General features: G+C 63.9%; 2 protein-coding genes across 6 annotated transcripts; one reads left to right on the forward strand and one right to left on the reverse strand.

Annotated features, from left to right (window-relative positions):
- Positions 1-4,430: 4,430 nt before the first annotated feature.
- On the reverse strand, positions 4,431-8,299 carry LOC311512725 (interferon-inducible GTPase 5-like). 4 transcript variants are annotated; one of them, XM_084614065.1, is made up of 2 exons: positions 8,285-8,299; positions 4,431-7,454 (listed from the first exon to the last, which is right to left on the reverse strand). In XM_084614065.1, the coding sequence occupies exon 2, from the start codon at positions 7,438-7,440 to the stop codon at positions 6,214-6,216; it is 1,227 nt and encodes a 408-aa protein (XP_084470191.1). In that variant the 5' UTR covers positions 7,441-7,454; positions 8,285-8,299; the 3' UTR covers positions 4,431-6,213. The 4 variants fall into 4 exon arrangements, with proteins under 4 accessions (XP_084470191.1, XP_084470190.1, XP_084470189.1 ...); XM_084614064.1 differs by lacking the exon at positions 8,285-8,299 and adding an exon at positions 8,276-8,282; XM_084614063.1 differs by lacking the exon at positions 8,285-8,299 and adding an exon at positions 7,813-7,889.
- Positions 8,300-12,869: 4,570 nt separating this feature from the next.
- On the forward strand, positions 12,870-22,959 carry LOC311512388 (heat shock cognate 71 kDa protein-like). Of its 2 annotated transcripts, none has more exons than XM_084613599.1 (9): positions 12,870-13,075; positions 16,583-16,788; positions 17,279-17,484; positions 18,106-18,258; positions 18,873-19,428; positions 20,205-20,407; positions 21,093-21,291; positions 21,483-21,715; positions 22,539-22,959. In XM_084613599.1, exons 2-9 carry the CDS (start codon positions 16,584-16,586, stop codon positions 22,707-22,709), a joined length of 1,926 nt encoding a protein of 641 aa, XP_084469725.1. In that variant the 5' UTR covers positions 12,870-13,075; position 16,583; the 3' UTR covers positions 22,710-22,959. The 2 variants fall into 2 exon arrangements, with proteins under 2 accessions (XP_084469725.1, XP_084469724.1); XM_084613598.1 differs by having other exon boundaries at positions 12,871-13,075; positions 16,579-16,788.
- The last annotated feature ends 875 nt before the right edge of the window (positions 22,960-23,834 follow it).

The following is a 23,834-nucleotide window of genomic DNA, read 5'->3' on the forward strand; positions in this document are numbered from 1 at the left end:
GAACGAGGAGAGGGATCCATTGTTCTCCGTGTCCCCCGAGGGGGAGACAAAAGAATTGTTTTGTTTTCTGCCAGGGAGATTTGGGTTCGATTTTTAGGGATAACTCTCAGGGGAGTTCAGCTCTGGAATCGGCTTCCAAGGGGGGTCCTGGGCTCCCCATCATTGGCGGGTTTGAAGATCAGGTTGGACAAACCCCCGTCAGGGCTGGTCTAGGTTGGCTCGGTCCTGCCTCAGCGCCGGGGGCTGGACGTGACGACCTCTCTGGGTCCCTTCCAGCCTGACAATGCTGCATTGTGTAAGCTAAAAAGCTGGCGCGTCCTGAGCCTCTCATCCTACGGCGGAATTTCCAGCCCTCGTTCATTCTCGTCACTCTTCTTTGACCCTGTTCTGGCCACTCCTTCCTTGTCAGTGCCCATCGTCTGGAATCCACCGGGGGATTTCCATAGGACATTAGATCTACGTCCACTCATCAAAGACTTCCTCACCGGACCACGGCCCGTCACAGCTGAGGGTCTGGCCCCATTGACTCTCTCTGCTCGGTGACAAGCTACATCTCCGAGACCTCCAAGGGTGTCCTCCAGGGAAAACCAAAGGTCCCACGGCTGCGATTGCCAAGACATAGGAATGCAGCACAGATCCCCTGGCCTTGTGGGGCGTCTTTTCTGGGTGTAGGAGGCCCTGGGTCTGGTACTGTGGGTTCAGCTTTTACTGTTTAACTTTTATGGCTTCTCGTGTCTAGTTCCTATTGTTTTAAATTCCATAGTTCCAGGGAGGTTCCCGTTCTGCGGAAGGATCAATATTTGTGCAGGTTCCAAATAAGTCCAAAGTCCAAAGCGGGGGGAGGGCACTAGGAGCCAGGACTCCTGGGTTCTATGCCCAGTCCTCAGAAGGGAATGGGGTCTGGTGGTCCAGGGGGGCTTGCAGGAAGCCAGGACTCCCAGGTGCTATGTCCAGTTTGGGGAGGGAAGTGGGGTCTAGCGGATACAGCGGAAATGCGGTGCCCGTGGGAGTCGAAGACGGCACCAAACTCTTTCGATCAGCATAAAGAAAAGCACCCTCAGCTAAAAAAGAGGCCCAGCCTGTAGCATATGCGTTCAGCCCCCAAGCCGCCGGGGCTCGAGGAAGGAATCCCTGGTTGAATTTCTCTGCCCTGGGTTACACAGCAGGTCAGACTGGATGGCCAGAGCAGTCCCTTCCGGCCCACGGTTCTTTGAGTCTGATCCTCGATTGCTTTAAGGACCGGCGGGTACATCACTTTTGCCAGATTCATAGGCCTCGAAGTGGGGGTCCATGTAGCTGGGGTGCAATAACCTCCGTTTTATCATCCAACTCTTACGTTGTGTTTTGACTCGGAGCACGTTATACACCCCATATTCCAGATGGGGAGACTGCGGCCCAGAAAGGGGACGTGACCTGCCCGAGCTGGATCCAGCCGGCCTGTGGCCAAGAACCCAGGAGTCCTGCAGCCCACCCGCCCCCACAGGCGACTCTGACCCGGCCTAGAGGACCTGCGGATTCAGGCCTGTAAATCCAGCTCACCTCCCTAGCTTGGGAGAAGCCGTTTCTCTTACACACACACCCCGGGAAGGTGGCTGAGGACGCTCTCCAGCCACGGCACCATCGTGCCGGGACGTGGTGGTCACCGGGCATCCCCTGCTTCCAAGCCAGGGAGCCGAAGCTCCGCAAGGGGCCCGTGGCAATGCAGGGAGGGGGGAGAAATACAGGTGCCCAGGGAGGAATTGCCGCCTCTCACGCCGATGTGTGAAACATGCCCGGGGATCGGTCCCCAGCCGCTCATCGGTGCCACGACGCCCTCTGGTGACAGGCTGGCACACGGGCCTGGTCCACGCCCCGGAGCGCAGAGAGCGCCCTCTGCTGCGTCTCCGACATCGTAACACCGACTGATTTCATCGGCGTTGCCAACTTTCTAAGAGCAGAAAACCGAACACCCTGGCCCCACCCCTTCTCCGAGGCCCCGCCCCCGCTCACTCCATTCCTCCCTCCCTCCCTCGCTCACGAGCTCATTTTCACGGGGCAGGGGGTGGGGATGCAGGGGGCTGAGGGCTCCAGCTGGGGGTGCAAGCTCTGGGGTGGGGCCGGGGCCGAGGGGTTCTGAGTGTGGGAGGGGGCTCTGGGCTGAGGCAGGGGGGTGGGGTGTGTGGGACGAGGTACGGGCTCTGGGCTGGGGGTGCAGGTTCCGGGGTGGGGCCAGAAATGAGGTATTCATGGTGTGGGAGGGGGGTCAGGGCTGGGGCAGGGGTTGGGGTGCAGGAGGGAGTGACGGCTCCGACTGGGGGTGTGGGCTCTGGTGTGGGGCTGGGGATGAGGGGTTTGGGGTGCAGGAACGGTGCTGGAGCCGAGCGGTTCGGAGGGCAGGAGGGGGCCCCACGCTGGGGCAGGGGGTTGGGGTGCAGAAAGGAGTGAAGGCTCTGACTGTTGGTGCGGGCTCTGTATGAGGGATTTGGGGTGCAGGTGGGGGCACCAGGCTGGGGCAAGGGGTTGGGGTGGTGGAGGGGGTTCAGGGTGCAGGCTCCAGGTGGCACTTACCTCAGGTGACTCCCGGAAGCAGCAACATGTCCTCTGGCTCCTAGGCAGAGGCGCGGCCAGGTGGGTCTGCACGCTGCCCTCGCCTAGAAGTGCTGCCCTGGCAGCTCCCATTGGCAGCGGTTCCCCGCCAATGGAAGCTGCAGAGCTGGCGCTCAGGACAGGGGCAGTGCATGGAGCCCCCATGGCCGCCCCTGCACCTAAGGGCCACAGGGACATACCAGCCCGTTCAGCAGCGCTGCCAGGAGCTGCCAGGGTCCCTTTTTGACCGGGTGTTGGCAACCCTAGACCGACTGCTGACTCGCTCCTTTCCAGAGGGACGCACCCGGGCTTGGGAGAGCTACACTCCGGGGGGTAACTCAACCGGCCACTGTGTTCATCTCGGCTGATAGCACAGGCCAGAGACCTGCCCCACAGCCATTCCCAGAGCAGATCTTCTAGGCATGGGTGGCGCGTGAACCCTCCCTTCAGGGAGGCCAGCCCCCTGGCCCTGCCCCCTTCTGCCCCCCCCCACCTGCTAGAGCCCCGAGCCCCACCCCCACCCACCGCAGCCAGAGAAGCCCCAGCCAAACCACCCCGACCCTCCACCCTGGCCACCGGCCGGCCCAAGCCACCAGACAGCCAAGCGCCGAGCTCCAAGTCGCCGGCAGAGCTGAGCCCCCGCCACCTTCAGGGGAGAAGGGGAGCGTGGGCAGGGCTACAGCATGGGTAAGGGGAGGCTTAGCCTGCCCTGGCCTATGATACCGCCCGCCCGCGCTTCTAGGAAAACATCCAGTCCGGACTGAAATCCAGTCTGCACTAGTCGAGCTGCAGCTCCCAGCCATCGGAAGAGCCTGTTACTAAATCTTTGTTCCCCAGGCAGACACTGACAGACCGGGATCAAGTCGCCCCTTCACCTTCCCTGCGTTGAGCTAAACGGACGGCGCCCCTCAAGTCTCTCACTCACAGGCAGGTTTATTTCTAACCCTTGAGTCATTCTCGTGGCTCTTCTCTGAACCTTCTCCATGTATCACCCTCCCTCTCGGATGGAGCAGGAGACGTCAGGGGTGGCCATTCGCTTTCCACGCGGAACCACTGGATACGGCTACACGGAACCATCCAGCATAGCACAGGTCGGAAAATCCCACCTCATTCTTCCTTCACCAAGCCCAAAACTTCTGGTTGACACTGATCATAGGACGTAGGACTGGACCTCCTGGGTCATTGAGTCGTTATCCCTGCGACTCCAGTTCTGGGCACCGTGCTTTAGGAGAGATGGGGACAAACTGGAGAGACTCCCGAGGAGGGCAAGAGAAATGTTCAAAGGTTTGAGGAAAGGTTAAAACCAGGGCATGGTCAGTCTGGAGAGAAGAAGGCTGAGGGGGGACCTGAGACCAGGCTGCAAATATGTTAAGGGCCGGTATAAAGAGGCAGGGGATCAATTATTCTCCATGTGCACTGAAGGCAGGACAAGAAGCAACAGGTTTAACCCGCAGCCAGGGAGATGGAGGTTGGATGTTGGGAAAATCTCTCTAACTCCCAGGGCAGGGCAGCTCTGGAATCAGCTCCCAAGGGTGGCTGTGGGTCCCATCACTAGAGGGTTTGAAGACCACGTTGGACAAACCCCCATCAGGGCTGGTTTAGGTTGACTCGGGCCTGCCTCCGCGTCGGGGGCTGGACGCGGGGACCTCTCGAGGTCCCTTCCGGCCCCACGTTTCTGTGGTTTCCATAACCCTATGGAGTCTACCCCAGACAGGAAGTGACTCGATCCATGGAAACGCAGAGCTGGGAGAGACCCTGAGAGCTCCCCGAGCCCAGCCCAGAACGGTGCAGCGTGAGCTGCTGTAACTCCGGTGTCCTTGTTACCCGACGGAGGTTAGAGCTTCAGAGTCGCGTCAATAAACATCTGAGAAAAACAGAGGTTTTATTTAATAAACATCCTTTGCTTTACAAAAGTAAGGGGCTATTTCGTTACCACTGTCCAGTTAACGTAACAAGTGAGAGATCCAGAGGTTACCTTATCATGGCTCTGACATCTGGATTTGAGGTCGCAATTCAAGCCACACCCTGGATACTGAAAGAGAAACCTAATTCTCAGCCCAGTGAGAGGGACGCAGCCTTTGCGTATCGTCTCCCTCCAGCGTCTCTCGAGCCAAACCCTGTGGCCAAGATTGGCTCCTCTACGAAACTGGTCCAAAGTTAGAATTTCTGCTCCCTGAGAAATTTGGATATTTTGAAATTTGGTTTTGTTCTGAATCAGGATGAAAACCAGAAATAAATTTGACAATTTCCCCATGAAACTAAATTGTTGGGGGAAACTATTTCGGTCTGGGGCTGATTGGAACATTCCCGTTCAATAACATTTTAAAAACCTGATCAAATGATATCCAATATAATCAATTTGAATACAATAAAATCTGATAAAATCCAATAAAATAAACTCAAAATGTTTCCTTCTGTTTTTGACTTTTACAAAATGTAAACGTTAATATAATAAAATAAAAAATGCAACCAAGTAAAGTCCAATAAAATGTTTCCCTCTGATACTGATTTTTTTTAAATTAAAAAAATCAAAAATATCCAACACAACTGAAATGTTTCCTTCCAATATTGGCTTTTGAAAAGTTAAACAAATCCAATGAAATAAAACCCACTAAAATCAAAATCTTTCCAATGTTGATTTTTTTTAAAATCAGAAACAAACAACAAAAAGGAAAAAAATCCAATATAATAAATCTGATAAAACCAAAACGTTTCCTTCCAATTTTGACCATCTACAAATGGTTAAAAATTGAAAACAACCACCCAGAATGTTGAACCCAGACATCCAAACGCTCGTATCCAAATGGGATTTTTTCCCTGATTTTTCCCCCCAACGATCAGTTGTGTCAGGTTCCCACGCACGGTCCCGATTCCGACAAGAGCCCGTTTTCCGACGGAAGGCTGCTCTACTGGGAAAGTCCCGACCAGCTCCGCCCCCACCTCTGCCTCCTGCCGTCTCCTACGCCCTGGGCCATGGCTACCCTACGGGGCGTTAGCGCTGTTGCTGGGACGCCGTGGCTATGCCGGCCTAACCCTGCACCGTAGTCATACCCGACAGCAATGGAAGGGGTTGGCCATCGGCACAGGAATGCCACCTCCTCAAGTAGCTGCGTCAATGGAAGGTTCCTTCCAACAGCCTAGCGGTGTCTACACCAGGGTTATGTTGGCCTAGCCCCAGCGCTCGGGGAAGCGGGTTCTTCCCGCCCCCCAGCAACCTGGCTACGTTGACCTACATTTGATGCATAGACCGGGCCTTGGTTTGCACAAGCCCACGACGCGGGTGGAAGGAGGCACGGCCCCCACGTCTCCACGGGGAGCAGACGGTGCCCGTCCCGTCAGCGCAGGAGGCTGCCCCCACACCAGCCATCATCCTGCCCCACAGGCCACCCCACCCCCCCACTGGCCACCTCCTCCCTCAATGCTCTGCTGAGGTCCAACCATGGTGGCACGTGCCTCCCAGGCTACCCACAATGCACCTCGCTCTCCAGGGAGCTGTGGGGTCCTGGCACTATCTGGCCCCACCGGGGGTCCTCCCAGCCCCGGCCCCCCCATGCAGCTGGTGTGAGGATGGGGGGGGGGGCAGGGCACAGATGCTGGGGGGGGGCACTAAGCCTCCAGCAGCCCCCCTCACCCAGCAGGGCCCGTCCCTCAGTCATAGAGGAACCCGGGATCAGGGGGGTCACAAGGCTCCCCCTCCTCCCCTGTCCCGTAGGCGGCCTCCAGCACCCGCTGGGCGTCACCAGCGAAGCCCTCCAGGGCACTGTGCAGCAGGTAGTAGGCGGCCACAAAGGAGATGCCGCCGGCCACCAGGTTCTCCAGCAGCGGCAGGCGGGCGCGGGCCAGGCGGGCGGCCGCCTGCCCACAGAGCGCGGCCTGGCTCAGCACGTCCCGCACGGCCGCCGGCGAGAGCTCCCGGCCCAGCGCCGAGCGCACCTGGGCCCGCAGCCGCTGGAGGGAGCCGGCGCCCGCCCGGGCCAGCCCCCCCAGGGACTCCTCATCCAGGCCGAAGCTGCGGCGGTAGGAGCCCAGCGTCTCCACCAGCATGGGCACGTTGAGCTGCAGCGGGAGCCCCGGCAGCGCCGAGACCAGGGACGCCAGCAGGGCCTTCTTCCAGACGTGGCGCCGCAGAGCCTCCTTCCGGCGCCCCACGGACTCGGCTGTCAGAGCCGGCAGGGCCAGGAGCAGCGCGTGGCGCTTGTGCCCGGCCAGCTCCTCCGCCAGCGTGGCCTGCAGCCGCGGGAAGTCGAAGCGATGCAGCTGGAAGGCGGAGAGCAGGAAAACCCGCGGGGCGGCCGCACCGTCCTTCTCCAGCTGGCGGGCGCAGTCCGCGCGGATCTCGCCCAGCACCTGGTCCTCCTGGAAGCGGGCCGGCCGGCGCCGGCGGGACGCCCGCAGGTCCTGATCCACCTTGGTGCGCAGGAAGTAGAAGCGCCTGCCCGCGGCGGCCAGGGCCCGGGCCAGCTGGGCGTGGCTCTCTCGGAACCGCTCCGAAGCCACGAGGAGGAAGAAATCGTAGCGCATCAAGCCCACCTGCTCCAGGTACCGCTCGGCCCGGAAGCTGGGGGTGCCGATGCCGGGGAGGTCCCAGAGCCGGACGCTGGGGAGGCCGGGGTGGGGGTAGGGTGTGGGCTCGGCGGTGGTCTCCACGACACCGGTGGGGGCGGCGCGGGGGTCCGAGTCACTCAGGCCACGGAGGGCATTGACCAAGGTGGATTTGCCGGCGCCGGATTCGCCCGTCACGGCGATGTCCAGGGTGGCCGAGTCCAGCGAATCCAGCAGGGTTTGGACCTGGGTGGAGACCTCCAGAACCAGGCGGGACTGGATCAGGGAGCCCATCTCGGTCAGGTCCTGCTCCCGCAGCTCCAGGCTCTGCATGGCGGAGGAGCTGGCTTGGAAAAGAGGCAGGATGAGGTTTCTTTGGCCTACAACCCGGGTTGCCACAAGACCCCACTCCCCTCCCGGAGCCGGGGAGAGAACCCAGGAGTCCGGGCTCCCCAAGCCCCCCCGCCCTTTGCTCTAACCGCTAAACCCCACTCCCCTCCCCCAGCCGGGGAGAGAACCCAGGAGTCCGGGCTCCCAGCCCCCCTGCCCTTTGCTCTAACCGCTAAACCCCACTCCCCTCCCCCAGCCGGGGAGAGAACCCAGGAGTCCGGGCTCCCAGCCCCCCCGCCCTTTGCTCTAACCGCTAAACCCCACTCCCCTCCCCCAGCCGGGGAGAGAACCCAGGAGTCCGGGCTCCCCGCTCACAGCATTTCTCCGGAGGCTCCCGGGGAGCTGCCGGGCTGGTTTCGCGGCGGTCCCGGGGGCGGGGGGGGAAACCGAAACCGAAAGCACCGGGCCGGCGGCCGGGGGAGGAGCCCGGCGCTGGGCTAAGAGCCGACAGCAGCCAGCCTGGCCCCGCACCAGGGCTCCCCCCCCGCCGCCCCGCGGCCCCCCCCCGGCGCCCCCCCCGGCGCCCCCCACTCCCGCCCCGCGGCCCCCCCCGCCGCCCCCCACTCCCGCCCCCGCGGCCCCCCCCGCTCCCGCCCCGCGGCCCCCCCCGGCGCCCCGCGGCCCCCCCCGGCGCCCCCCACTCCCGCCCCCGCGGCCCCCACTCCCGCCCCGCGGCCCCCCCCCAGCCCAGCCCTGGGCTCTCCCCCCAGGGATACTGTTGGCGGGGGGGCAGAGCTGGGGGGGCTACTCTCTCCCAATCCCAGGCCTCCCTGGTTACCATGGTTACCGGGGGGCGAGGAGGAGCAGGGGGGGCTGGGAGCACGTGACAGACCCAGCAGGGCAGAACGGGAGCGGGGGGGGGCAGCTCCCACCCCATTGGCTGAGCTCTTCCAACGGCGTCCCTGATTGGCTGTGGGGGAGGAGCCCTGAGCCGAGCCCCGTGGTGCAGCTGCACGGGGCGGGGGCGGCCGGGCTGAGAACCTGGGGGGGTCCCTGGCTGGGGAGGGGGGGTTGCCTGGGGGGGTCCCTGGCTGGGGAGGGGGGGTTGCCTGGGGGGGTCCCTGGCTGGGAAGGGGAGGTTTCCTGGAGGGGTCCCTGGCTGGGGGGGGGGGTCCCTGCCTGTGGAGGGGGGGTTTCCTGGCTAGAGGGGGGTCCCTGGCTGGGGAGGGGGGGTTTCCTGGAGGGGTCCCTGGCTAGAGGGGGGGTCCCTGGCTGGGGAGGGGGGGTTTCCTGGAGGGGTCCCTGGCTAGAGGGGGGGTCCCTGGCTGGGGAGGGGGGGTTTCCTGGCGAGAGGGGGGTCCCTGGCTGGGGAGGGGGGGTAGCCGGGGGGGGTCTATCATAATGCCCCTGTGGAGCCGGGGAGCTCTAGACCAGCCTGACCTTGATCCCTGGGGAAGCTACTCGCGCAAGTATCGAACATTGAGTCTGCGAGTTCCCGGGGCCGAACCAGCCGGGTTCCTGCCTTGCCAGGGGAGCGGGTCTGCAGGAGGGGGGATGCGGGGGACGTAACAGGCCTGGAGCGCAGCCGGGCTCCCGGCCCCGGCCCTCGTGACTAAGGTTGAGATTTTGTCCCAGGTATTTTCAGTAAAAGTCACGGACGGGTCACGGGCAAGAAACTAAAATTCACGGAAGCCCGTGACTTGACCCCGTTACTAAAAACACCCAGCAGGGGCGGGCGGGGGCCACTAACCGTGGGAGCCTTTCCGGGGCCTTGACAACCGGCCACTGCTCCGGCCGCAGGGGCTGACCACTAGCCACTGCTCCGGTCCTGCACAACTCCTGGGTGGCGGCTGACGGCCGCTCCAGCCCAGCCTCCGTGCGGGACTGATGCCGAAGAAGTCACGGCCCCTCAGAGACCCGGCCGCTGTGACCTCCGGGACAGGACGGTCTGACGGGTCCGCTGGGGAACTGCGGCCGTGAAGTGGGTACAGAGCTGGTTAAATAACCGCAAAGAAGGCGTAACTGCGCATGGAAGGACGTGGGATCGGAGGGAGGTCCCAAGCGGGGCTGTTCTGGGCCCCGTGGTGTTTAACATCTGCATCAATCCCCGGCGTGCAGGACTAGGGAGGAGGCTGATCAAGTCCGCAGACCACGCAAAGCCGGGGGACGGGGTTGGGGGGAGTTGCCAACGCTTTGGAGGGTGGAGCTGAAATCCAGAGGGACCCCGATAGTTTGGAGCACTGGGCTGTAGACGACACAATGAAATTCAACCCAGGCTAACGGCAGGCGCTCCGCCGAGGGAAGAAACGCCACGTGCCCCAGCCCAGGCTGGGGGAGAACTGGCCGGGCAGCAGCCCTGCCGAGAAGGAGCTGGGAGTCGGGGCGGGTCACAACCTCGACGGGAGCCAGCAATGCGAAGCTGGTGCAAGGAAAAGGAAATGCAATTTTCGGTTGCATTAGCAGAGGCAGAGCAAGCGAGTCCCGGGAGGCACCAGTCCCGCTCTGCTCGGCGCTGGCTCGGCCTCCGCTGGAGGACGGCGTCCAGTTTTGGTCACCACGGAGTAGGCCGGACGGAGAGAAACTGGAAGGCCCCAGCGGCGAGCGACAAAGAGGGAGCACGAGTCCTAGGAGCAAAGGCTGCAGGAACTGGGCATGGTTTGTTTGGGAAAGAGGAGATTACGGCGGGGGCGTGACCGGGGTCTTCACATACTGGCAAGGCTGCCGTGAAGAAGATGGAGACAAGTTGTTCTCTCTCGCCCCAGGGGGCAGGCCAAGGGGCAACAGGTTCAAACTGTAGCAGAGCAATTTAGATTAAACCTCAGGACAAACTCCCCAGCTGTGAGGCCCGTCAGCCAATGGACCAGACGCCTCAGGGGCGTCCTGGAAGCTCCTTCCCTGCAGGGTTTCGAGAGGAGACTGGACGGCATCTGTCAGCGGTTCTCAAACTGCAGGTCGGGACCCCACTTTAACGGGGTCGCCGGGGCTGGCTTAGACTTGCTGGGGCCCAGGGCCAAAACCCGACCCTCCCCGCCCAGGATTCAAGCCGAAACCCGAGGACGTCAGCCCCGGGCTGCGGGACTGAGCTTCCCGGCCCCCTGCGTGGGGCTCAGGCTTTGGCTTTGGCTTTGCCTCCCCCGCAAGGCCGTGGGGCTCAGGCAGGCTCAGGCTTCGGCCCCCCCTCCTGGGGTCATGTAGCAATGTTTATTGTCAGAAGGGGGTTGCGGTGCAATGAAGGTTGAGAACCCCTGGTTTAGACCCAACCCATCCTGCTTCTTGACAGGGGCTGGACTAGCTGACCCTCGCGGGCCCTTCCAACCTCCGGGGTCTGTGGCTCTGTGATTCCATGGGGGGGGGATCCCGTAGCAGTTGGACGCAGCGTGTCTGTCTGAGGGAGAGCCGATGCCTGGACCCCAGAGTTCCCCCCCTCCACCGCCCCGCCCCGCTGGCTTGGGAGTCCACTGAGCACCGGCTGCTGCAGCAGGTCCCTGCCCCCATTGGGGTTCCCAAGCCCAGACAGGAGGGTGGGTAAAGGGGGGGTGAGCACATGGTGGGGGGGCTGCACAGGGCAGAGATGGGAGGGGGAAATTGAGCATGAGAAAGTTATTGGGAATTGGGGGGATCCAATCGGGTTTGGGGGGATCTGGGGGTTCTGAAGGGGTAATTGGGGGGATCCGGTCAGGTTTGGGGGATCTGGGGAGTAATTGGGGAGATTGGGTTGGGTTTGGGGGATCTGGGGGTTATTGGGGATTTGGGGGATCTTGGGGGATCAGGTGGGGTTGGGAGGTCCTGGGGGGTTATTGGGGGGATCTGGGGGGTTATTGGGAATTAGGTGGGGCTTGGGAGTCCTGGGTGGGTTATTGGGGATCTGGAGGATTATTGGGGGGGATCAGGTGGGGTTTGGGGGATCTGGGGGATTATTGGGGGCATCAGATGGGGTTTGGGGGATCAGGTGGGGTTTGGGGGTCCTGGGTGGGTTATTGGGGATCTGGGGGATCAGGTGGGGTTTGGGAGTCCTGGGTGGGTTATTGGGGATCTGGGAGATTATTGGGGGATCAGGTGGGGTTGGGGGATCTGGGGGATCATTGTGGGATCAGGTGGGGCTTGGGAGTCCTGGGTGGGTTATTGGGGATCTGGAGGATTATTGGGGGGATCAGGTGGGGTTTGGGGGATCATTGGGGGATCTGGGGGATCAGGCAGGGTTTGGGGGTCCTGGGTGGGTCATTGGGGGATCAGGGGGTCAGGCACCGGAGCAGAGATCTCTGCGCCCACCTAGCCCCAGGGCAGCTGCTGCTCTTCATGGGCCATGATCCCGCCAGGAGCTTTGCACCGACAGAGTCGGGCCATAAAAGGAACATGGATCCAGGCTGGTAAACAGCGGATTGTGCCAGTTCCCACCCCTCACCCGCCAGCTCCTCCGGTGCCCCTCGCTCCTGACCCGCAGCCCCCTGCCAGCCCAGCCCGGGGCTGAGAGGGCCAGTCTGGCTGAACTCTGCCCTGGTTCTGCAGGTCCCTTAGTGGGTTTTCTTGAGATTGGGAAATTCATTTCACTTGTGACCTCTAACAGGCTTTGAACCCAGCACTGCGTGGGGCCTTTCCCCTCTAGAGGGCACCGGCCCCAATCCGGTCACAGAGCGGGGGGGGGGGGGGGGGGGTTGGCCAGCTCAGGGGGGCGGGGAATGGGACAAGGGGCCTTTCCCCTCTAGGGGGCGCTGGCCCCGATCCAGCCACAAAGCAGCAGTCTCCAGGGGGGAGTTCTGGGGAATACACGCGTGAAATGAGCTGGGAAGTTCTCAGCTTGTCCCAAAACCTGCCTCCAGGGGGGCTCAGAACCTCCTTCCAATTCCCGGCCTCGAGGGGCTCCAGCCCATTTATCCCCATTTATTTGGGTCCCAGCATTGTCCTCCGGCTGGAACAGCTGGTGCCATGGGCTGGGGGGCAGAGGAGGGGGGCTGGGGGGTTCGGGAGACCAGATAGCAAGAGTGAAAAATTGGGACGAGGGTGGGGGTAATAGAAAATCAGGAATCTGGTTGCCCTATTGGAGGTGGGGGGGGGGCATTTGGCCGGGGGCCTCTGGGGGGCTGTGAGGGGGCACATGGACCTAGAGGCTGGGAGGGGATTGGCAGGGGAGGGGGAATTTGGCCAGGGGTCGCTGGGGGGAGGTTGGGGTGCTCTGGGGGCCACACTGGCCAGGGAGGGGGCTCCTTTTTCCTGGGGGGCACCACCAGCAGTTAACCTGGAGTTATTTCCATGGCAAGGCAAAAGGGGGGGGGTCTCCCCCTCCCCCTTTAAGCCACCTGCCCGGTCCCAAAATAACCCCCTGGCCGGGCTACAATTAGACCCGCCCCGCCCGGCAGGGGGCCCCGATGGGGGCGGGACCGGCTAAGCCCAGGACCCTCCCAGCTCCCAAAGGGTCCAGCCCGATGCCAATTCCGGCAGCTGCGCTCCCCCATTCGCTCCCCCCGGCCCGGTGACGGAGCGGCCCAGGCCGGCCCCGATTGGCCCAGGCCGGCGGCCAAGTCCAGAAGCTTCTGCAAAGGGGCGGCCGGGTGGGGGGCCGGACCCGTATATAGCTGGGGGGGGCGCCGGGCCGGGCCGGGACGTAGCCACAGCTGGGGCGCACGGAGCCAGCTGAGCAAAGGTAGGGGGGATCCCAGCTGCCTGGGGGGGAGATTCCTTGCAGCGGGGGGGGGGGGGTAATTTAAGCTGATTGGGGCAGATCATGGGAGCTGGGGCTTGGGGAGAAGGGGCAGACGCGCAGCTGAGTGGGGCAGAGGCTGGCAGCTGCGGGGGCCGGGGGGGGGGGCGTATAGGTCCTTGGCAGTTCCCAGGAGAAGGGATCCGGGCTTGTTCACTTCAGAGATGTTGTTGCCAGTATTTATTCCTGTGCTGGTGTGAGGTTTTCGCTCTGGTTGGGGCCGGGCTGACAAGGGGGGTGCTCGGACTCCTGGGTTCTTACTTTGGGGAGAGAAGTTTCTCTCCCCAGCTTTTCAGGGGAATGGAGGCCGGGAGTCAGGACTCCTGGATTCTCTCACGAGCTAGGCTGCTAAGTGGCTGGGGCGGGGGGGAAATGCCCTTGTGCCTCAGTTTCTCCGTCCCAGCAGAGCTAATAACTTGCCTTCCCGGGGCCGCCTGAAGGTCTCCCCACCGGGACCCGGGCCATATACGGTACAACAGCGTCACCCCCATAAATAGTCTCTGGCTGGCAGCCCCTGGCACCGCGCCCAGGGCCCCTCTCTGACTGGGGCGGGGTGGCATGGGGTGTTTCCTTCCTCTTAGGGCCAGCCAACCCCCACCTAGTCCCTGGCTCTCCCCTCTCCCTGCCCTCTTGGGACGCGACTAGGACATGCTAGCCTCTGGAATTTGAACCCTTCGGGTGCTGCAGCCTGGGGGGTGCCCTGTACCTAGGGGTAACCCCCATGCACCCCCAAAGTTTGCAGCTAAAATAACTTCCCACCCTTGCCGCCAGAGGTCTGGACATCGTTTGGGGGCACGGGGAGCTCTGGCGGTGGGCTGTCCCCGTCGGCGGGGGTCTCTCGTTTGGAGGGGCAGGGTGGGTACCTCCGGCTGCAGGGGCTCTGTATGGCGGGTCACCCCAACCGGCCTCCAGGGACGCTGCCCCTCATTTGCTAAGACCTCGGCAGCAGGGGCCTAGGGGTTAATTCGGGGAATCCACCCCGCTCGGAAGTTTCAGAGGCTGCAGAACAAGACCCGGGGCGACCCTCCATTGGGGCCCCCGTATCTCCAGAGCCCCGGGTCCAAACCGCTTCAAGCTTTCCCCCTCCAGCCTCCCCCGCTCCCCGAACCGCCCTGCCGATTTTGGACCCAATCGGCCTCTCCCGGGGGGTTTTAGCCGGGACCCGCAGCTGGCCCCCAAAGCTGGCCCGAGTGGCGCAGCAGCGAACCCAAGCTGCGCCGGGCCAGGGGCTGTCAGCGCGGCTGGGCGGGGCTGGGTTTGGGGCACGGCTCGGGGCCCCTGTCACTGCCCCACTGGCGGGGGGCTGGGAACAAACCGTGCCCGGGCGACGCCCTTCTGGCTGTAACGGTGGATCAGAGCAAAACACAGAGCCACAAACACACCCCCCCCCATTTATCTGCGCGCCAGACATGGACAGCCCCGGCCGTGGGGGGGGGTCCAGCTAGCGAGCCTGCCCGCGCCCCCCAGCACTGCGCAACTGGGTGCATTGGAAACACCCCCTTCCCAGAGCCTGCGAGAGAACCCAGGAGTCCTGGCTCCCAGCCCACCCTGCTCTAACCACGTGACCCCACTCCCCTCCCTGAGCTGGGGAGAGAACCCAGGAGGCCTGGCTCCCAGCCCCGCCCCCCAACCACTAGACCCCATTCCCCTCCCTGAGCTGGGGCGCAAATTAGGACTCCATGGGTTGTAGGAGTGTGGGGTGGGTGGGGGCATCTAGTGGCTTAGAGCAGGGAGGGCTGGGAGCCAGGACTCCTGGGTTCTCTCTGTATCTGTTCGGACCCCCGGCTCTCGTGCTGGCTGTGACGTTGGGAGCTGCGTTCTGTGTTGTCTGTTCCTGGCACTCCCCAGAGCCAGCGCCCCACCCGACCACAGGCCCCGCCACGGGCGACTAGCGTCCCCACGTCTCTCGGACAAGGGCGCAGCCAGGCGGGGCTCTGCGCCGGGGGACCCCAGCTCTTACCGCTCTGACATGGGCACAGGACGTCTGCTAGCCGGGCTGGGGCGGTAAATAACTTGGGTCCTCACTCCAGTGAAGCATGAGCTGTGTGTGGCCCTGAAAACCAACCGGTCTCCTCTAGCGCCCTGCCAGGACCTGCATTGGGGCCAGGTGCCCCGCTGGCGTAAAGAAAACCCCGCTGCAGGAGAGCGAAGGCCCACGGACCCCAGCCGGGGTCGGGCTCTGTTCCGAGTGCTGGCCTAGGCCGCGCTTTATAGAATTGTACGCAATTGAGTGATGGGCGAGTGAGGTCAACTGGCTAGAGCCCGGACTCCTGGGTCCCCTCCCCGGCTCTGGGAGGGGAGTGGTGTCTGGTGGTTAGAGCAGGGGTCCCTACTTCACAGGGAGGAGGAATGAGCAGTTTCCCCTCTGGGGTGCCAAAGGGTTAAGCTGGCAGTCTTGGCCAAGCTTGGGGGTGTGGGGGCTTGGGCTGTATCCTAGAACCGGCAGGGTCCCCCAGGGAAACAGGGGTGTTACCCCAGGCCTGAGCTTGAAGGGCCCCCCTTCCTCTTGTGTAAACTCCCTGTCACCCTGCCAGCTGGCAGCGCTGCCCCATGGATCAGCTGGTGGTGGGGGCCAGGGCCTGCGATTGGATCGGCTGGGCGGCTGGGCGAGCCGCCCCCTTGGGCCAGGGGCCAGCGAGGGCCGTGTTTCTAGAAGGGCCGGTGGGGGCGCAGGGCCAGGGGAGGTTCTGCAGCCCCCAACCGGGGCTGTTCCAGCAACTTCGCTCGGCTCCCTCCGAAGGAGAGGGACACATGGGGTGACCCCTCCAGGAGGGGACAGGTGGGGACTTGCGTGCGTGCACGAGATTAGCCTGTCGATCTAGCGACAGAATTTTGCAGTGTTGGGTCTTTTTTTTATTATTTTGACGGTTAATATCGGTGTTGACAAACATCTATTTAAATGCCCACCATTGTGGGAAATGGGGGGGGGGCGGCCTTGGGGGACCAGATGTCCCAATATTCGGGCCTTTGTCTAGTACCCTATTGCCTGTCCTGATTTTTCACCCTCGATCTCTGGTCCCCCTGGGTGGGTCAGACGTGAACTATTTAATGACTGCCGCTGAGATCACCCGCCTCCCGTGGGAATCCCCGTGTCACCGGAGCTGGGATTCCAGGCAGCGGTGCTCTCGCTGGGTCCAGCAGCGAAGGGAACGCGTCCAGCGGGTTTGTGTGCGGGCCAGGGCACTGACCTCGACAGGTTTCAAAATCGCATCCTTCCGAGCCTCTAGAAACCACAGGAGACCCAGGGCCCATCTGGCCCAATATCTCCCTGCCCCGCTCCTCAGATGGGACCCTAGAATTAGATCTCAACAGGGGATCCTACAGCATTAAGTTCTGTTAACCTTAGTGTACCTATGGGAGGGGAGTGGGGTCTAGTGGTTAGAGCAGGGGGGCTGGGAGCCAGGAGGCCTGCGTCCCATTTGAGCCCCTTCCATCCCCCTTGGCAGCCAGGATGTCGAAGGGCCAAGCTGTCGGCATTGACCTGGGCACCACCTACTCCTGCGTGGGGGTGTTCCAGCATGGCAAAGTGGAGATCATCGCCAACGACCAGGGCAACCGCACCACGCCCAGCTACGTGGCCTTCACGGACACCGAGCGCCTCATTGGGGACGCTGCCAAGAACCAGGTGGCCATGAACCCCACCAATACCGTCTTCGGTGAGTGCTGGGACACGGGGCCTGTCCCCTCTAGGATCTGGCCCCAGGGTGGGGACTGGCTGGCTCGGGGGGGAGGTGGGCATGGGGCCTGTCCCCTCTAGGGGATGCCGGCTCCGATCCGGCCCCAGGGCAGGGGGACTGGCTTGCTCGGGTGATGGGGAAGGGGATCTGGAACTTTTCCCCTCTGGGGTGGTGTCCAAGGACAGTTTGATTCCTGTGTGAAACGAGTTGGTGGGTTCTCGGGCAGGACAGGGGTCCCTTAGCATCACCACCCCCGCCAAGGGGTTTCTGCAATATTTAGGGAGGAGCATGGAGCCCCTGAGTGGGACCACCAGGGGACCTCAGATCCCAAGGGGGCAGAGGGGTAGCTTGACCCCTGATGGGGCTGTGGGGGTCTCTGATCTGGGGAGGGGGTGTGGAGGCTGGAGCCCCTAGGGATCCCCCATCTCTGTCTCCCACTGACCCCCCACATGTGTCATTCCCTGCCCAGATGCCAAGCGTCTGATTGGCCGGCGCTTCGACGACCCGGTGGTGCAGTCGGACATGAAGCACTGGCCCTTCCAGGTGATCAACGACGGGGGCCGGCCCAAGGTGCAGGTGGAGTACAAGGGTGAGACCAAGACCTTCTACGCCGAGGAGATCTCCTCCATGGTGCTCACCAAGATGAAGGAGATCGCCGAGGCCTACCTGGGCAAGGTGAGGCCTTGGGGGCGGGGCCAAGAAGCCTTGGGGGCAGGGCCAGGTACGTTCTGGGGGCAGGGCATGCCTGGGTGTGGGGCCAAGAGGGCTGGGGACAGGGCCAGGTAAGTCCTGGGGGCATGGGCCATGCTGGAAGCTGGGATGGGGGGTGGGGTTGGGTGAGTCGGAAAGGGGGGCTGGGAGCCAGTACTCCTGGGTTCTGTCCCCGGCTCCGGGGGCATCTCGTGAGTTAGAGCAGCTTCCTTCCCCCTCCTGCAGGGGGCAGCATCCGAAGCACCCAGTGCCCATACGCTGCTAACCGGTTAACTCCATGCCTGGGCTGGGCCCCACGGCCGGGACTCCGGTGCCCCCGGGGACGCCACCGCCCCGGCCTGTCCCGAGGTGCCGGACACCCCCGCTCACCGAGCCTCTGGCAGGGTTTGAACCTTTGGCACCAGAGCGTCCGTCATGGGCTGGAGGAGGCTCTCCGGTAGCCGGCAGCAGTAGTAGATCGTTACCCTCTGGGGCAGAAGGGATGCAAAGGGAGCTTCCCCCAGGACCTGTCTTCCCCCCCCCCCCACCGTCCTTTTGGCAGGGGGGGCAGCCCCAGTCTCCACTGACCCACCCCTCCCCCCGCAGACGGTCACGAACGCGGTCATCACGGTGCCGGCCTATTTCAACGACTCCCAGCGCCAGGCCACCAAGGACGCGGGCACCATCGCCGGGCTGAACGTGCTGCGCATCATCAATGAGCCCACGGCCGCCGCCATCGCCTACGGGCTGGACAAGAAGGTGAGCAGGGAACGGGGGGCCCTGCCCCAGCCCCTAGGGGGCGCCCATCCGGGACTGGCTGGCCCCATGGTGGTGGGGGGGGCAGGGGGGAAGGGATATGGGCCCTGCCCTGGCCTCCAGGGGGCACCCATCTGGGACTGGCTGGCCCCAGGGGGTGGGAGGGATGGGATATGGGGGTCCTGCCCCGGCCTCTAGGGGGCGCCCATCTGGGAACTGGCTGGCCCCATGGTGTGGGTGGGGGGAGGGAGATGGGCCCAGCCCTGGCCTCTCGGGGGCACTGATCTGGGACTGGCTGGCCCCATGGTTTGGGGGGAGAGGATGGGATGAGGGTCCACCCTCTTTAAGCGTGGGGGGACTGGCTAGCTTGGGGGGACAGGGAAGGGGACTGGGGGGCTGCCCCCTGGGGGTGGTGGGCTGGCTGGCTCAGAGGGGGGTGGGATCCAGGGGGCCGTGTCCCTGTGGGGGGGCTGGCTGGGGAACAGGGTGTGGGGACTGGCTGGCTAGCTCGGGAGGAATGGGATCTGAGTGTTGGGGGGGGTGGAGACACCCAGGGGTTCCCTGCCCCCCCGAAATGCTCCATCTCCCCCCCACACACACACACCCACCCCCCACAGGTGGGCGGGGAGCGCAACGTGCTGATCTTCGACCTGGGCGGGGGCACCTTCGACGTCTCCATCCTGACCATCGAGGACGGGATCTTCGAGGTGAAGTCCACGGCGGGCGACACCCACCTGGGGGGCGAGGACTTCGACAACCGCATGGTCAACCACCTGGTGGCGGAGTTCAAGCGGAAGCACAAGCGGGACGTGACGGGCAGCAAGCGGGCCGTGCGACGCCTGCGGACGGCCTGCGAGCGGGCCAAGCGCACCCTCAGCTCCTCCACCCAGGCCTCCATCGAGATCGACTCGCTCTACGAGGGGGTGGACTTCTACACGGCCATCACCCGGGCCCGCTTCGAGGAGCTCAACGCCGACCTCTTCCGGGGCACGCTGGAGCCCGTGGAGAAGGCCCTGCGGGACGCCAAGCTGGACAAGGCCCAGGTGCACGACGTGGTGCTGGTGGGGGGCTCCACCCGAATCCCCAAGATCCAGAAGCTGCTGCAGGATTTCTTCAACGGGCGCGAGCTCAACAAGAGCATCAACCCCGACGAGGCCGTGGCCTACGGCGCCGGTGAGGGGCGGGGCGGGGGGGGCCTGGGAGGGGCTGGATGGGGGGGGGTTCGGGGCGGTGGGGGAAGGATCAGATGGGGAGGATGGGGGAGGGTCAGACTGGGGGGTAAATGGGGGGGGCGTGGGGGAAGGATCAGATGGGGGGGCAATGATGAATAGATGGGGTGTGCAGGGGGGCTAGGGAGGGTCAGGTTGAAGGAAGTAGGTGAGATGTGGGGGAGGGGGCTTGGAGGGGCAGTGCTGGGGTAGATGGGGCAGCTGAGGGGAGGGGTACTGGAGGGTAGGTCAGATGGGGGAGATGGGGCAGGCTGGGAGTGGGGGAGGGGGAGATGGGGAGGTGGACAGTGGGGGGCATAGCGGGGCCATGGGTGGCAAGGGGGGCAGACAGTGGAGGGCTGGAGGTGATGAGGTGATGTTGTCCAGGGCAGGGACATGGCAGGGGGGCTGGCCCCCAGCTCTGGAGGAGGAGTCTTCCCCCCCCCACCCGACGCAGAGATTGGGGTGACACCCGATTTCGGGCACCCCCTCCCAGCCCCAGGGAGGCTCCAGCGGTGCAGGTGGTTTCAGTGCCAGGGATTTGCCGTGCGAACGGGGGCCCGGGCACTTCTCTGAATGAGCCCCCTCCCCCCCCCCCGACATGAATGATGCAAACGAGCCATTTGTGGGGGCATAAATTATGCCCCCTGGCACCCGTCCGGTGGCGGAGCCGATCCTGAGCCCAGGCTGGGGGGACCCCGGTGCCTCGCTGACCCCCCCCCCCGGCCGCCCCCCCTCCAGCGGTCCAGGCGGCCATCCTGTCGGGTGACAAGTCGGAGAACGTGCAAGACCTGCTCCTGCTGGACGTGACGCCCCTGTCCCTGGGCATCGAGACGGCCGGCGGCGTCATGACGGCCCTGATCAAACGCAACACGACCATCCCCACCAAGCAGACCCAGACCTTCACCACCTACTCCGACAACCAGCCCGGCGTGCTCATCCAGGTCGGGGGGGGGGGAGGCTGTGGGGGGCTAAAGGGGGGGGCAGGCTGTTGGGCATGGCGGGAGGGGGATGGAGAGCTCATGGCAGGTAGTGCCAAGCTCTGCCTGCAGAGAGCTGGGATATGCAGGCCATAAGGGGGTGCAGATTTCGGGGGTCTCCTTAGGGGGGTGCAGAGAGCGGGGGGGCTCACCCAGGTGTGTGGGGAGGGGGTTGCAGGGAGTCAGTGACTCACGCAGTTCGGCTGCGGGGGAGCAGAGGGCTGGGGGGCTGACCCAATGAAGGGCTCAGCCCAGTGCGTGGGGTGGGGGTGTAGCAAGACGGCTGTGTGGTTCGGGGGAGCCTAGGAGTCATGGGGAAGGGGGCAGACCGGGGGGGACACAGCTGAGGGGCTGCCTGGCTGCATTCAGAGACCTGGGGGGGGGGAGGGTGGGCATGGGGCACCGCAGCTGGGGGGCGGGCCTTGCCAAGCTGTGGGGCATCACCAGGAGGGCGGCTGGGGCAGGGGTGCAGAGAGCAGCGGTTGCCTAGAGATAAGCCCCCAAAAATGACAAGGAGAGAAGCCCGGGTGACAGGGTCCTGGCTGAGCACAACCAGGAGAAGGGGAAACCTCGTGCCCAGGGGGTGTGGGGTCCCGTGCCCGTCCGCCGGCTGGTTCCCTCCTAACCCCCTGCCTGGTGCCCACCACAGGTTTTCGAGGGCGAGCGGGCCATGACCAAAGACAACAACCTGCTGGGCAAGTTTGAGCTGACGGGCATCCCGCCCGCCCCCCGCGGGGTGCCCCAGATCGAGGTGACCTTCGACATCGATGCCAACGGCATCCTCAACGTCTCGGCCGTGGACAAGAGCACGGGCAAGGAGAACAAAATCACCATCACCAACGACAAGGGTGAGAACCCAGGCGTCCGGCCCCCAACCCGTCTCTAACCCACAGAACCCCAGAGCCAGGGAGAGAACCCAGGCGTCCTAGCTCCCAGCCCCCTTGCGCTCACCACTAGACTTCATTCCCCTCCCCGAGCGGACGGTAGAACCCAGGCGTCCGGGGGGCCCTGTGCTGAGCCGGTCTCCTGCCCCCGCCAGGCCGGCTGAGCAAGGAGGAGATCGAGCGCATGGTGCAGGAGGCGGAGCAGTACAAGGCGGAGGACGAGGTCCAGCGGGAGAAGATCGCGGCCAAGAACTCGCTGGAGTCACTGGCCTTCAACATGAAGAGCACGGCCGAGGACGAGAAGCTGAAGGACAAGCTGGCGCCCGAGGACAAGCAGAAGATCCTGGACAAGTGCAACGAGGTCATCAACTGGCTGGACCGGAACCAGGTGAGGTGGGGAGGGGGGGCCTCTGGGCTGGACCAGAACCAGGGGCCAGGGAGGAGTTGGAGAACCAGGCATGGTTGGAGGTCCATGGTGAGGGAGAGGTGGGGACCAGAGCTTCAGGGAGCCCCTAGCTCCCCTCCCAGAGCTGGGGAGAGAACCCAGGAGTCCTGGCACCCAGCCCCCTTGCTCTAACCACTACACCCCCAGCTCTGGGAGGGGAGTGGGATAGAACCCAAGTCTCCCCCCGCTAGAAAGTCCTAGATCTGGTTCTTCCTCTCCCCCCAACCCCAAAGACCAGGTGAAATGACCCTTCTCACCAGCAGCAGTGGGGCAGACCCTACGCTGCGGGGGGCGTGTTTCACCCACACACCCCCCACAGCTGGGAAGGCCTCTCCCACCGGGTGGCGGCAGCCGCAGAGACCCACAGACAGTGCTGAAACCAGGGGCTGGGGGGGGATGTCTAGGCCTGGGGGCAGCTTCCCATGGGACCTCTGCAGGGGCGAACGGGGCTCAGAAGCCCAGAGCTAGGGAAGACCCCAGTGTCTCCCCTGGCTCCTAGCAGCCTCCTGTCTGGGGGAGAGACCATGAGATCAGCCGGGGCCCTGTTGTCTCCCCACCCCACCCGCCGTGGGGGGAGGCTCCCTTGATCTGAGGGGCCTCGGGGAGCAACGGGTGGGGCCAGGTGGACCCGCTGTGCTGCCCTGTACGGGTGGGAACAGCCGCAGAGCCTTCCCCCATGAAGCCTGGGTGGATACCAGCCGGGGGGGGGTGCATTGGGGCTGGCGTGCAAGGGGTTAACGCTGCCCCCCTGCCCGCCCCCCAACAGATGGCGGAGAAAGAGGAGTACGAGCACCAGCAGAAGGAGCTGCAGAACCTCTGCAACCCCATCATCACCAAGCTGTACCAGGGCGCCAGTGGGGGGATGCCCGGGGGCTTCCCTGGGGCCGGTGGGGCTGGGGGGGCCTCCTCCGGCCCCACCATCGAGGAGGTGGATTGAGAGGCCCAGCCACGGGCCTCGTCCTTCCCCTTCCCCAGCTGAGCCGCCACAGACATCACCCATCCCCGGGGAAGGGGGCAGGGCATTGGCTGGCTTACCCCATGGCTTTCCCATGAGCCTCCGCTCTAGCGGGGACCCTGCTCCCCCCAACTATGACTTGCTGTGTTTAGTGGGGGTCGGCCCCCACGCCCTGCTGCCGTGTTGCGAATCCAGCTCTGTTGGCTCAGAATAAATTATTGTGCCCCTGTAACATGCCGGGCCGGTGTCGCCTCATTAGTGGGAGGTTTGGGGGGGGTGCTGGGGGCTGAAATCTCGCTCCAGGGTGAGACAGGGACCTGGCTGGACATAGGGGACAGGGCAGAGTCGGGCCTAGAACCCAGGAGTCCTGCGGGTCAATGCCAGCTCTCTGCGAGGCCAGGAGCTCGAGCTCTCCAGCGCAAGCCAAGGACGGCTTGGGGGGGCACAATCCCCACGTCTCGGTACCGCTGTGGGGGACACATATCAGATCACGGGCTCTTCGGCCGAGCAGGGGAAAATCTGCTAGGATCCAACGGCTGGAAGGGGAAGCCAGCCCCATTCAGCATGGAAATAAGGCGTCAATTTGTAGCCATGAGAGTAATTGCCCTGGATTCACCAGCAGTCACGGGCTCACAGATCGTCCCCGCTCTTGGCCCTGTGTGGTCCCTGTGGGGAGCCCCCTTCAGTGTGACAGCTCCTCGGGGGGGGGGGCACTCTCTGGCAGGGGTTAGGCCCCTCCACCTCCTGGACCCCCACCTCTCCGAGCCCTAGCATGCCTGTCTCTGCCGTGGGCCCCCTCAGGGAGTCCCTTCAGTCTGGACCCCCAGGGCCCTCCACTTCCAGGGAGAATAATGTCGTGTCTCCCCCCCGCTTCCCCATTCTCTAGCCCGGAGCGACTCTCAGCTGGCGTAACACAGGAGGGTTTATTGAGCGTCTGAACACAGAACAGGAAACTCTCTGGCCTCAGGCCTGGCCTCGCCCAGCCCAGTCTCCCCTGTACCCAGGGGGGCTCTGCCTACTCCCTCCCTCCAGCCCCAAGCCCCCCTGCTTCCCCACTGGGCATCTGCTATCACCAGCCCCAAGGCCCCCCCCCCCATTGTCTCCTCT

Source organism: Lepidochelys olivacea (assembly GCF_965140295.1).
Source record: "Lepidochelys olivacea isolate rLepOli2 genome assembly, chromosome: 24".
NCBI classification, from domain to species: Eukaryota; Metazoa; Chordata; order Testudines; family Cheloniidae; genus Lepidochelys; species Lepidochelys olivacea.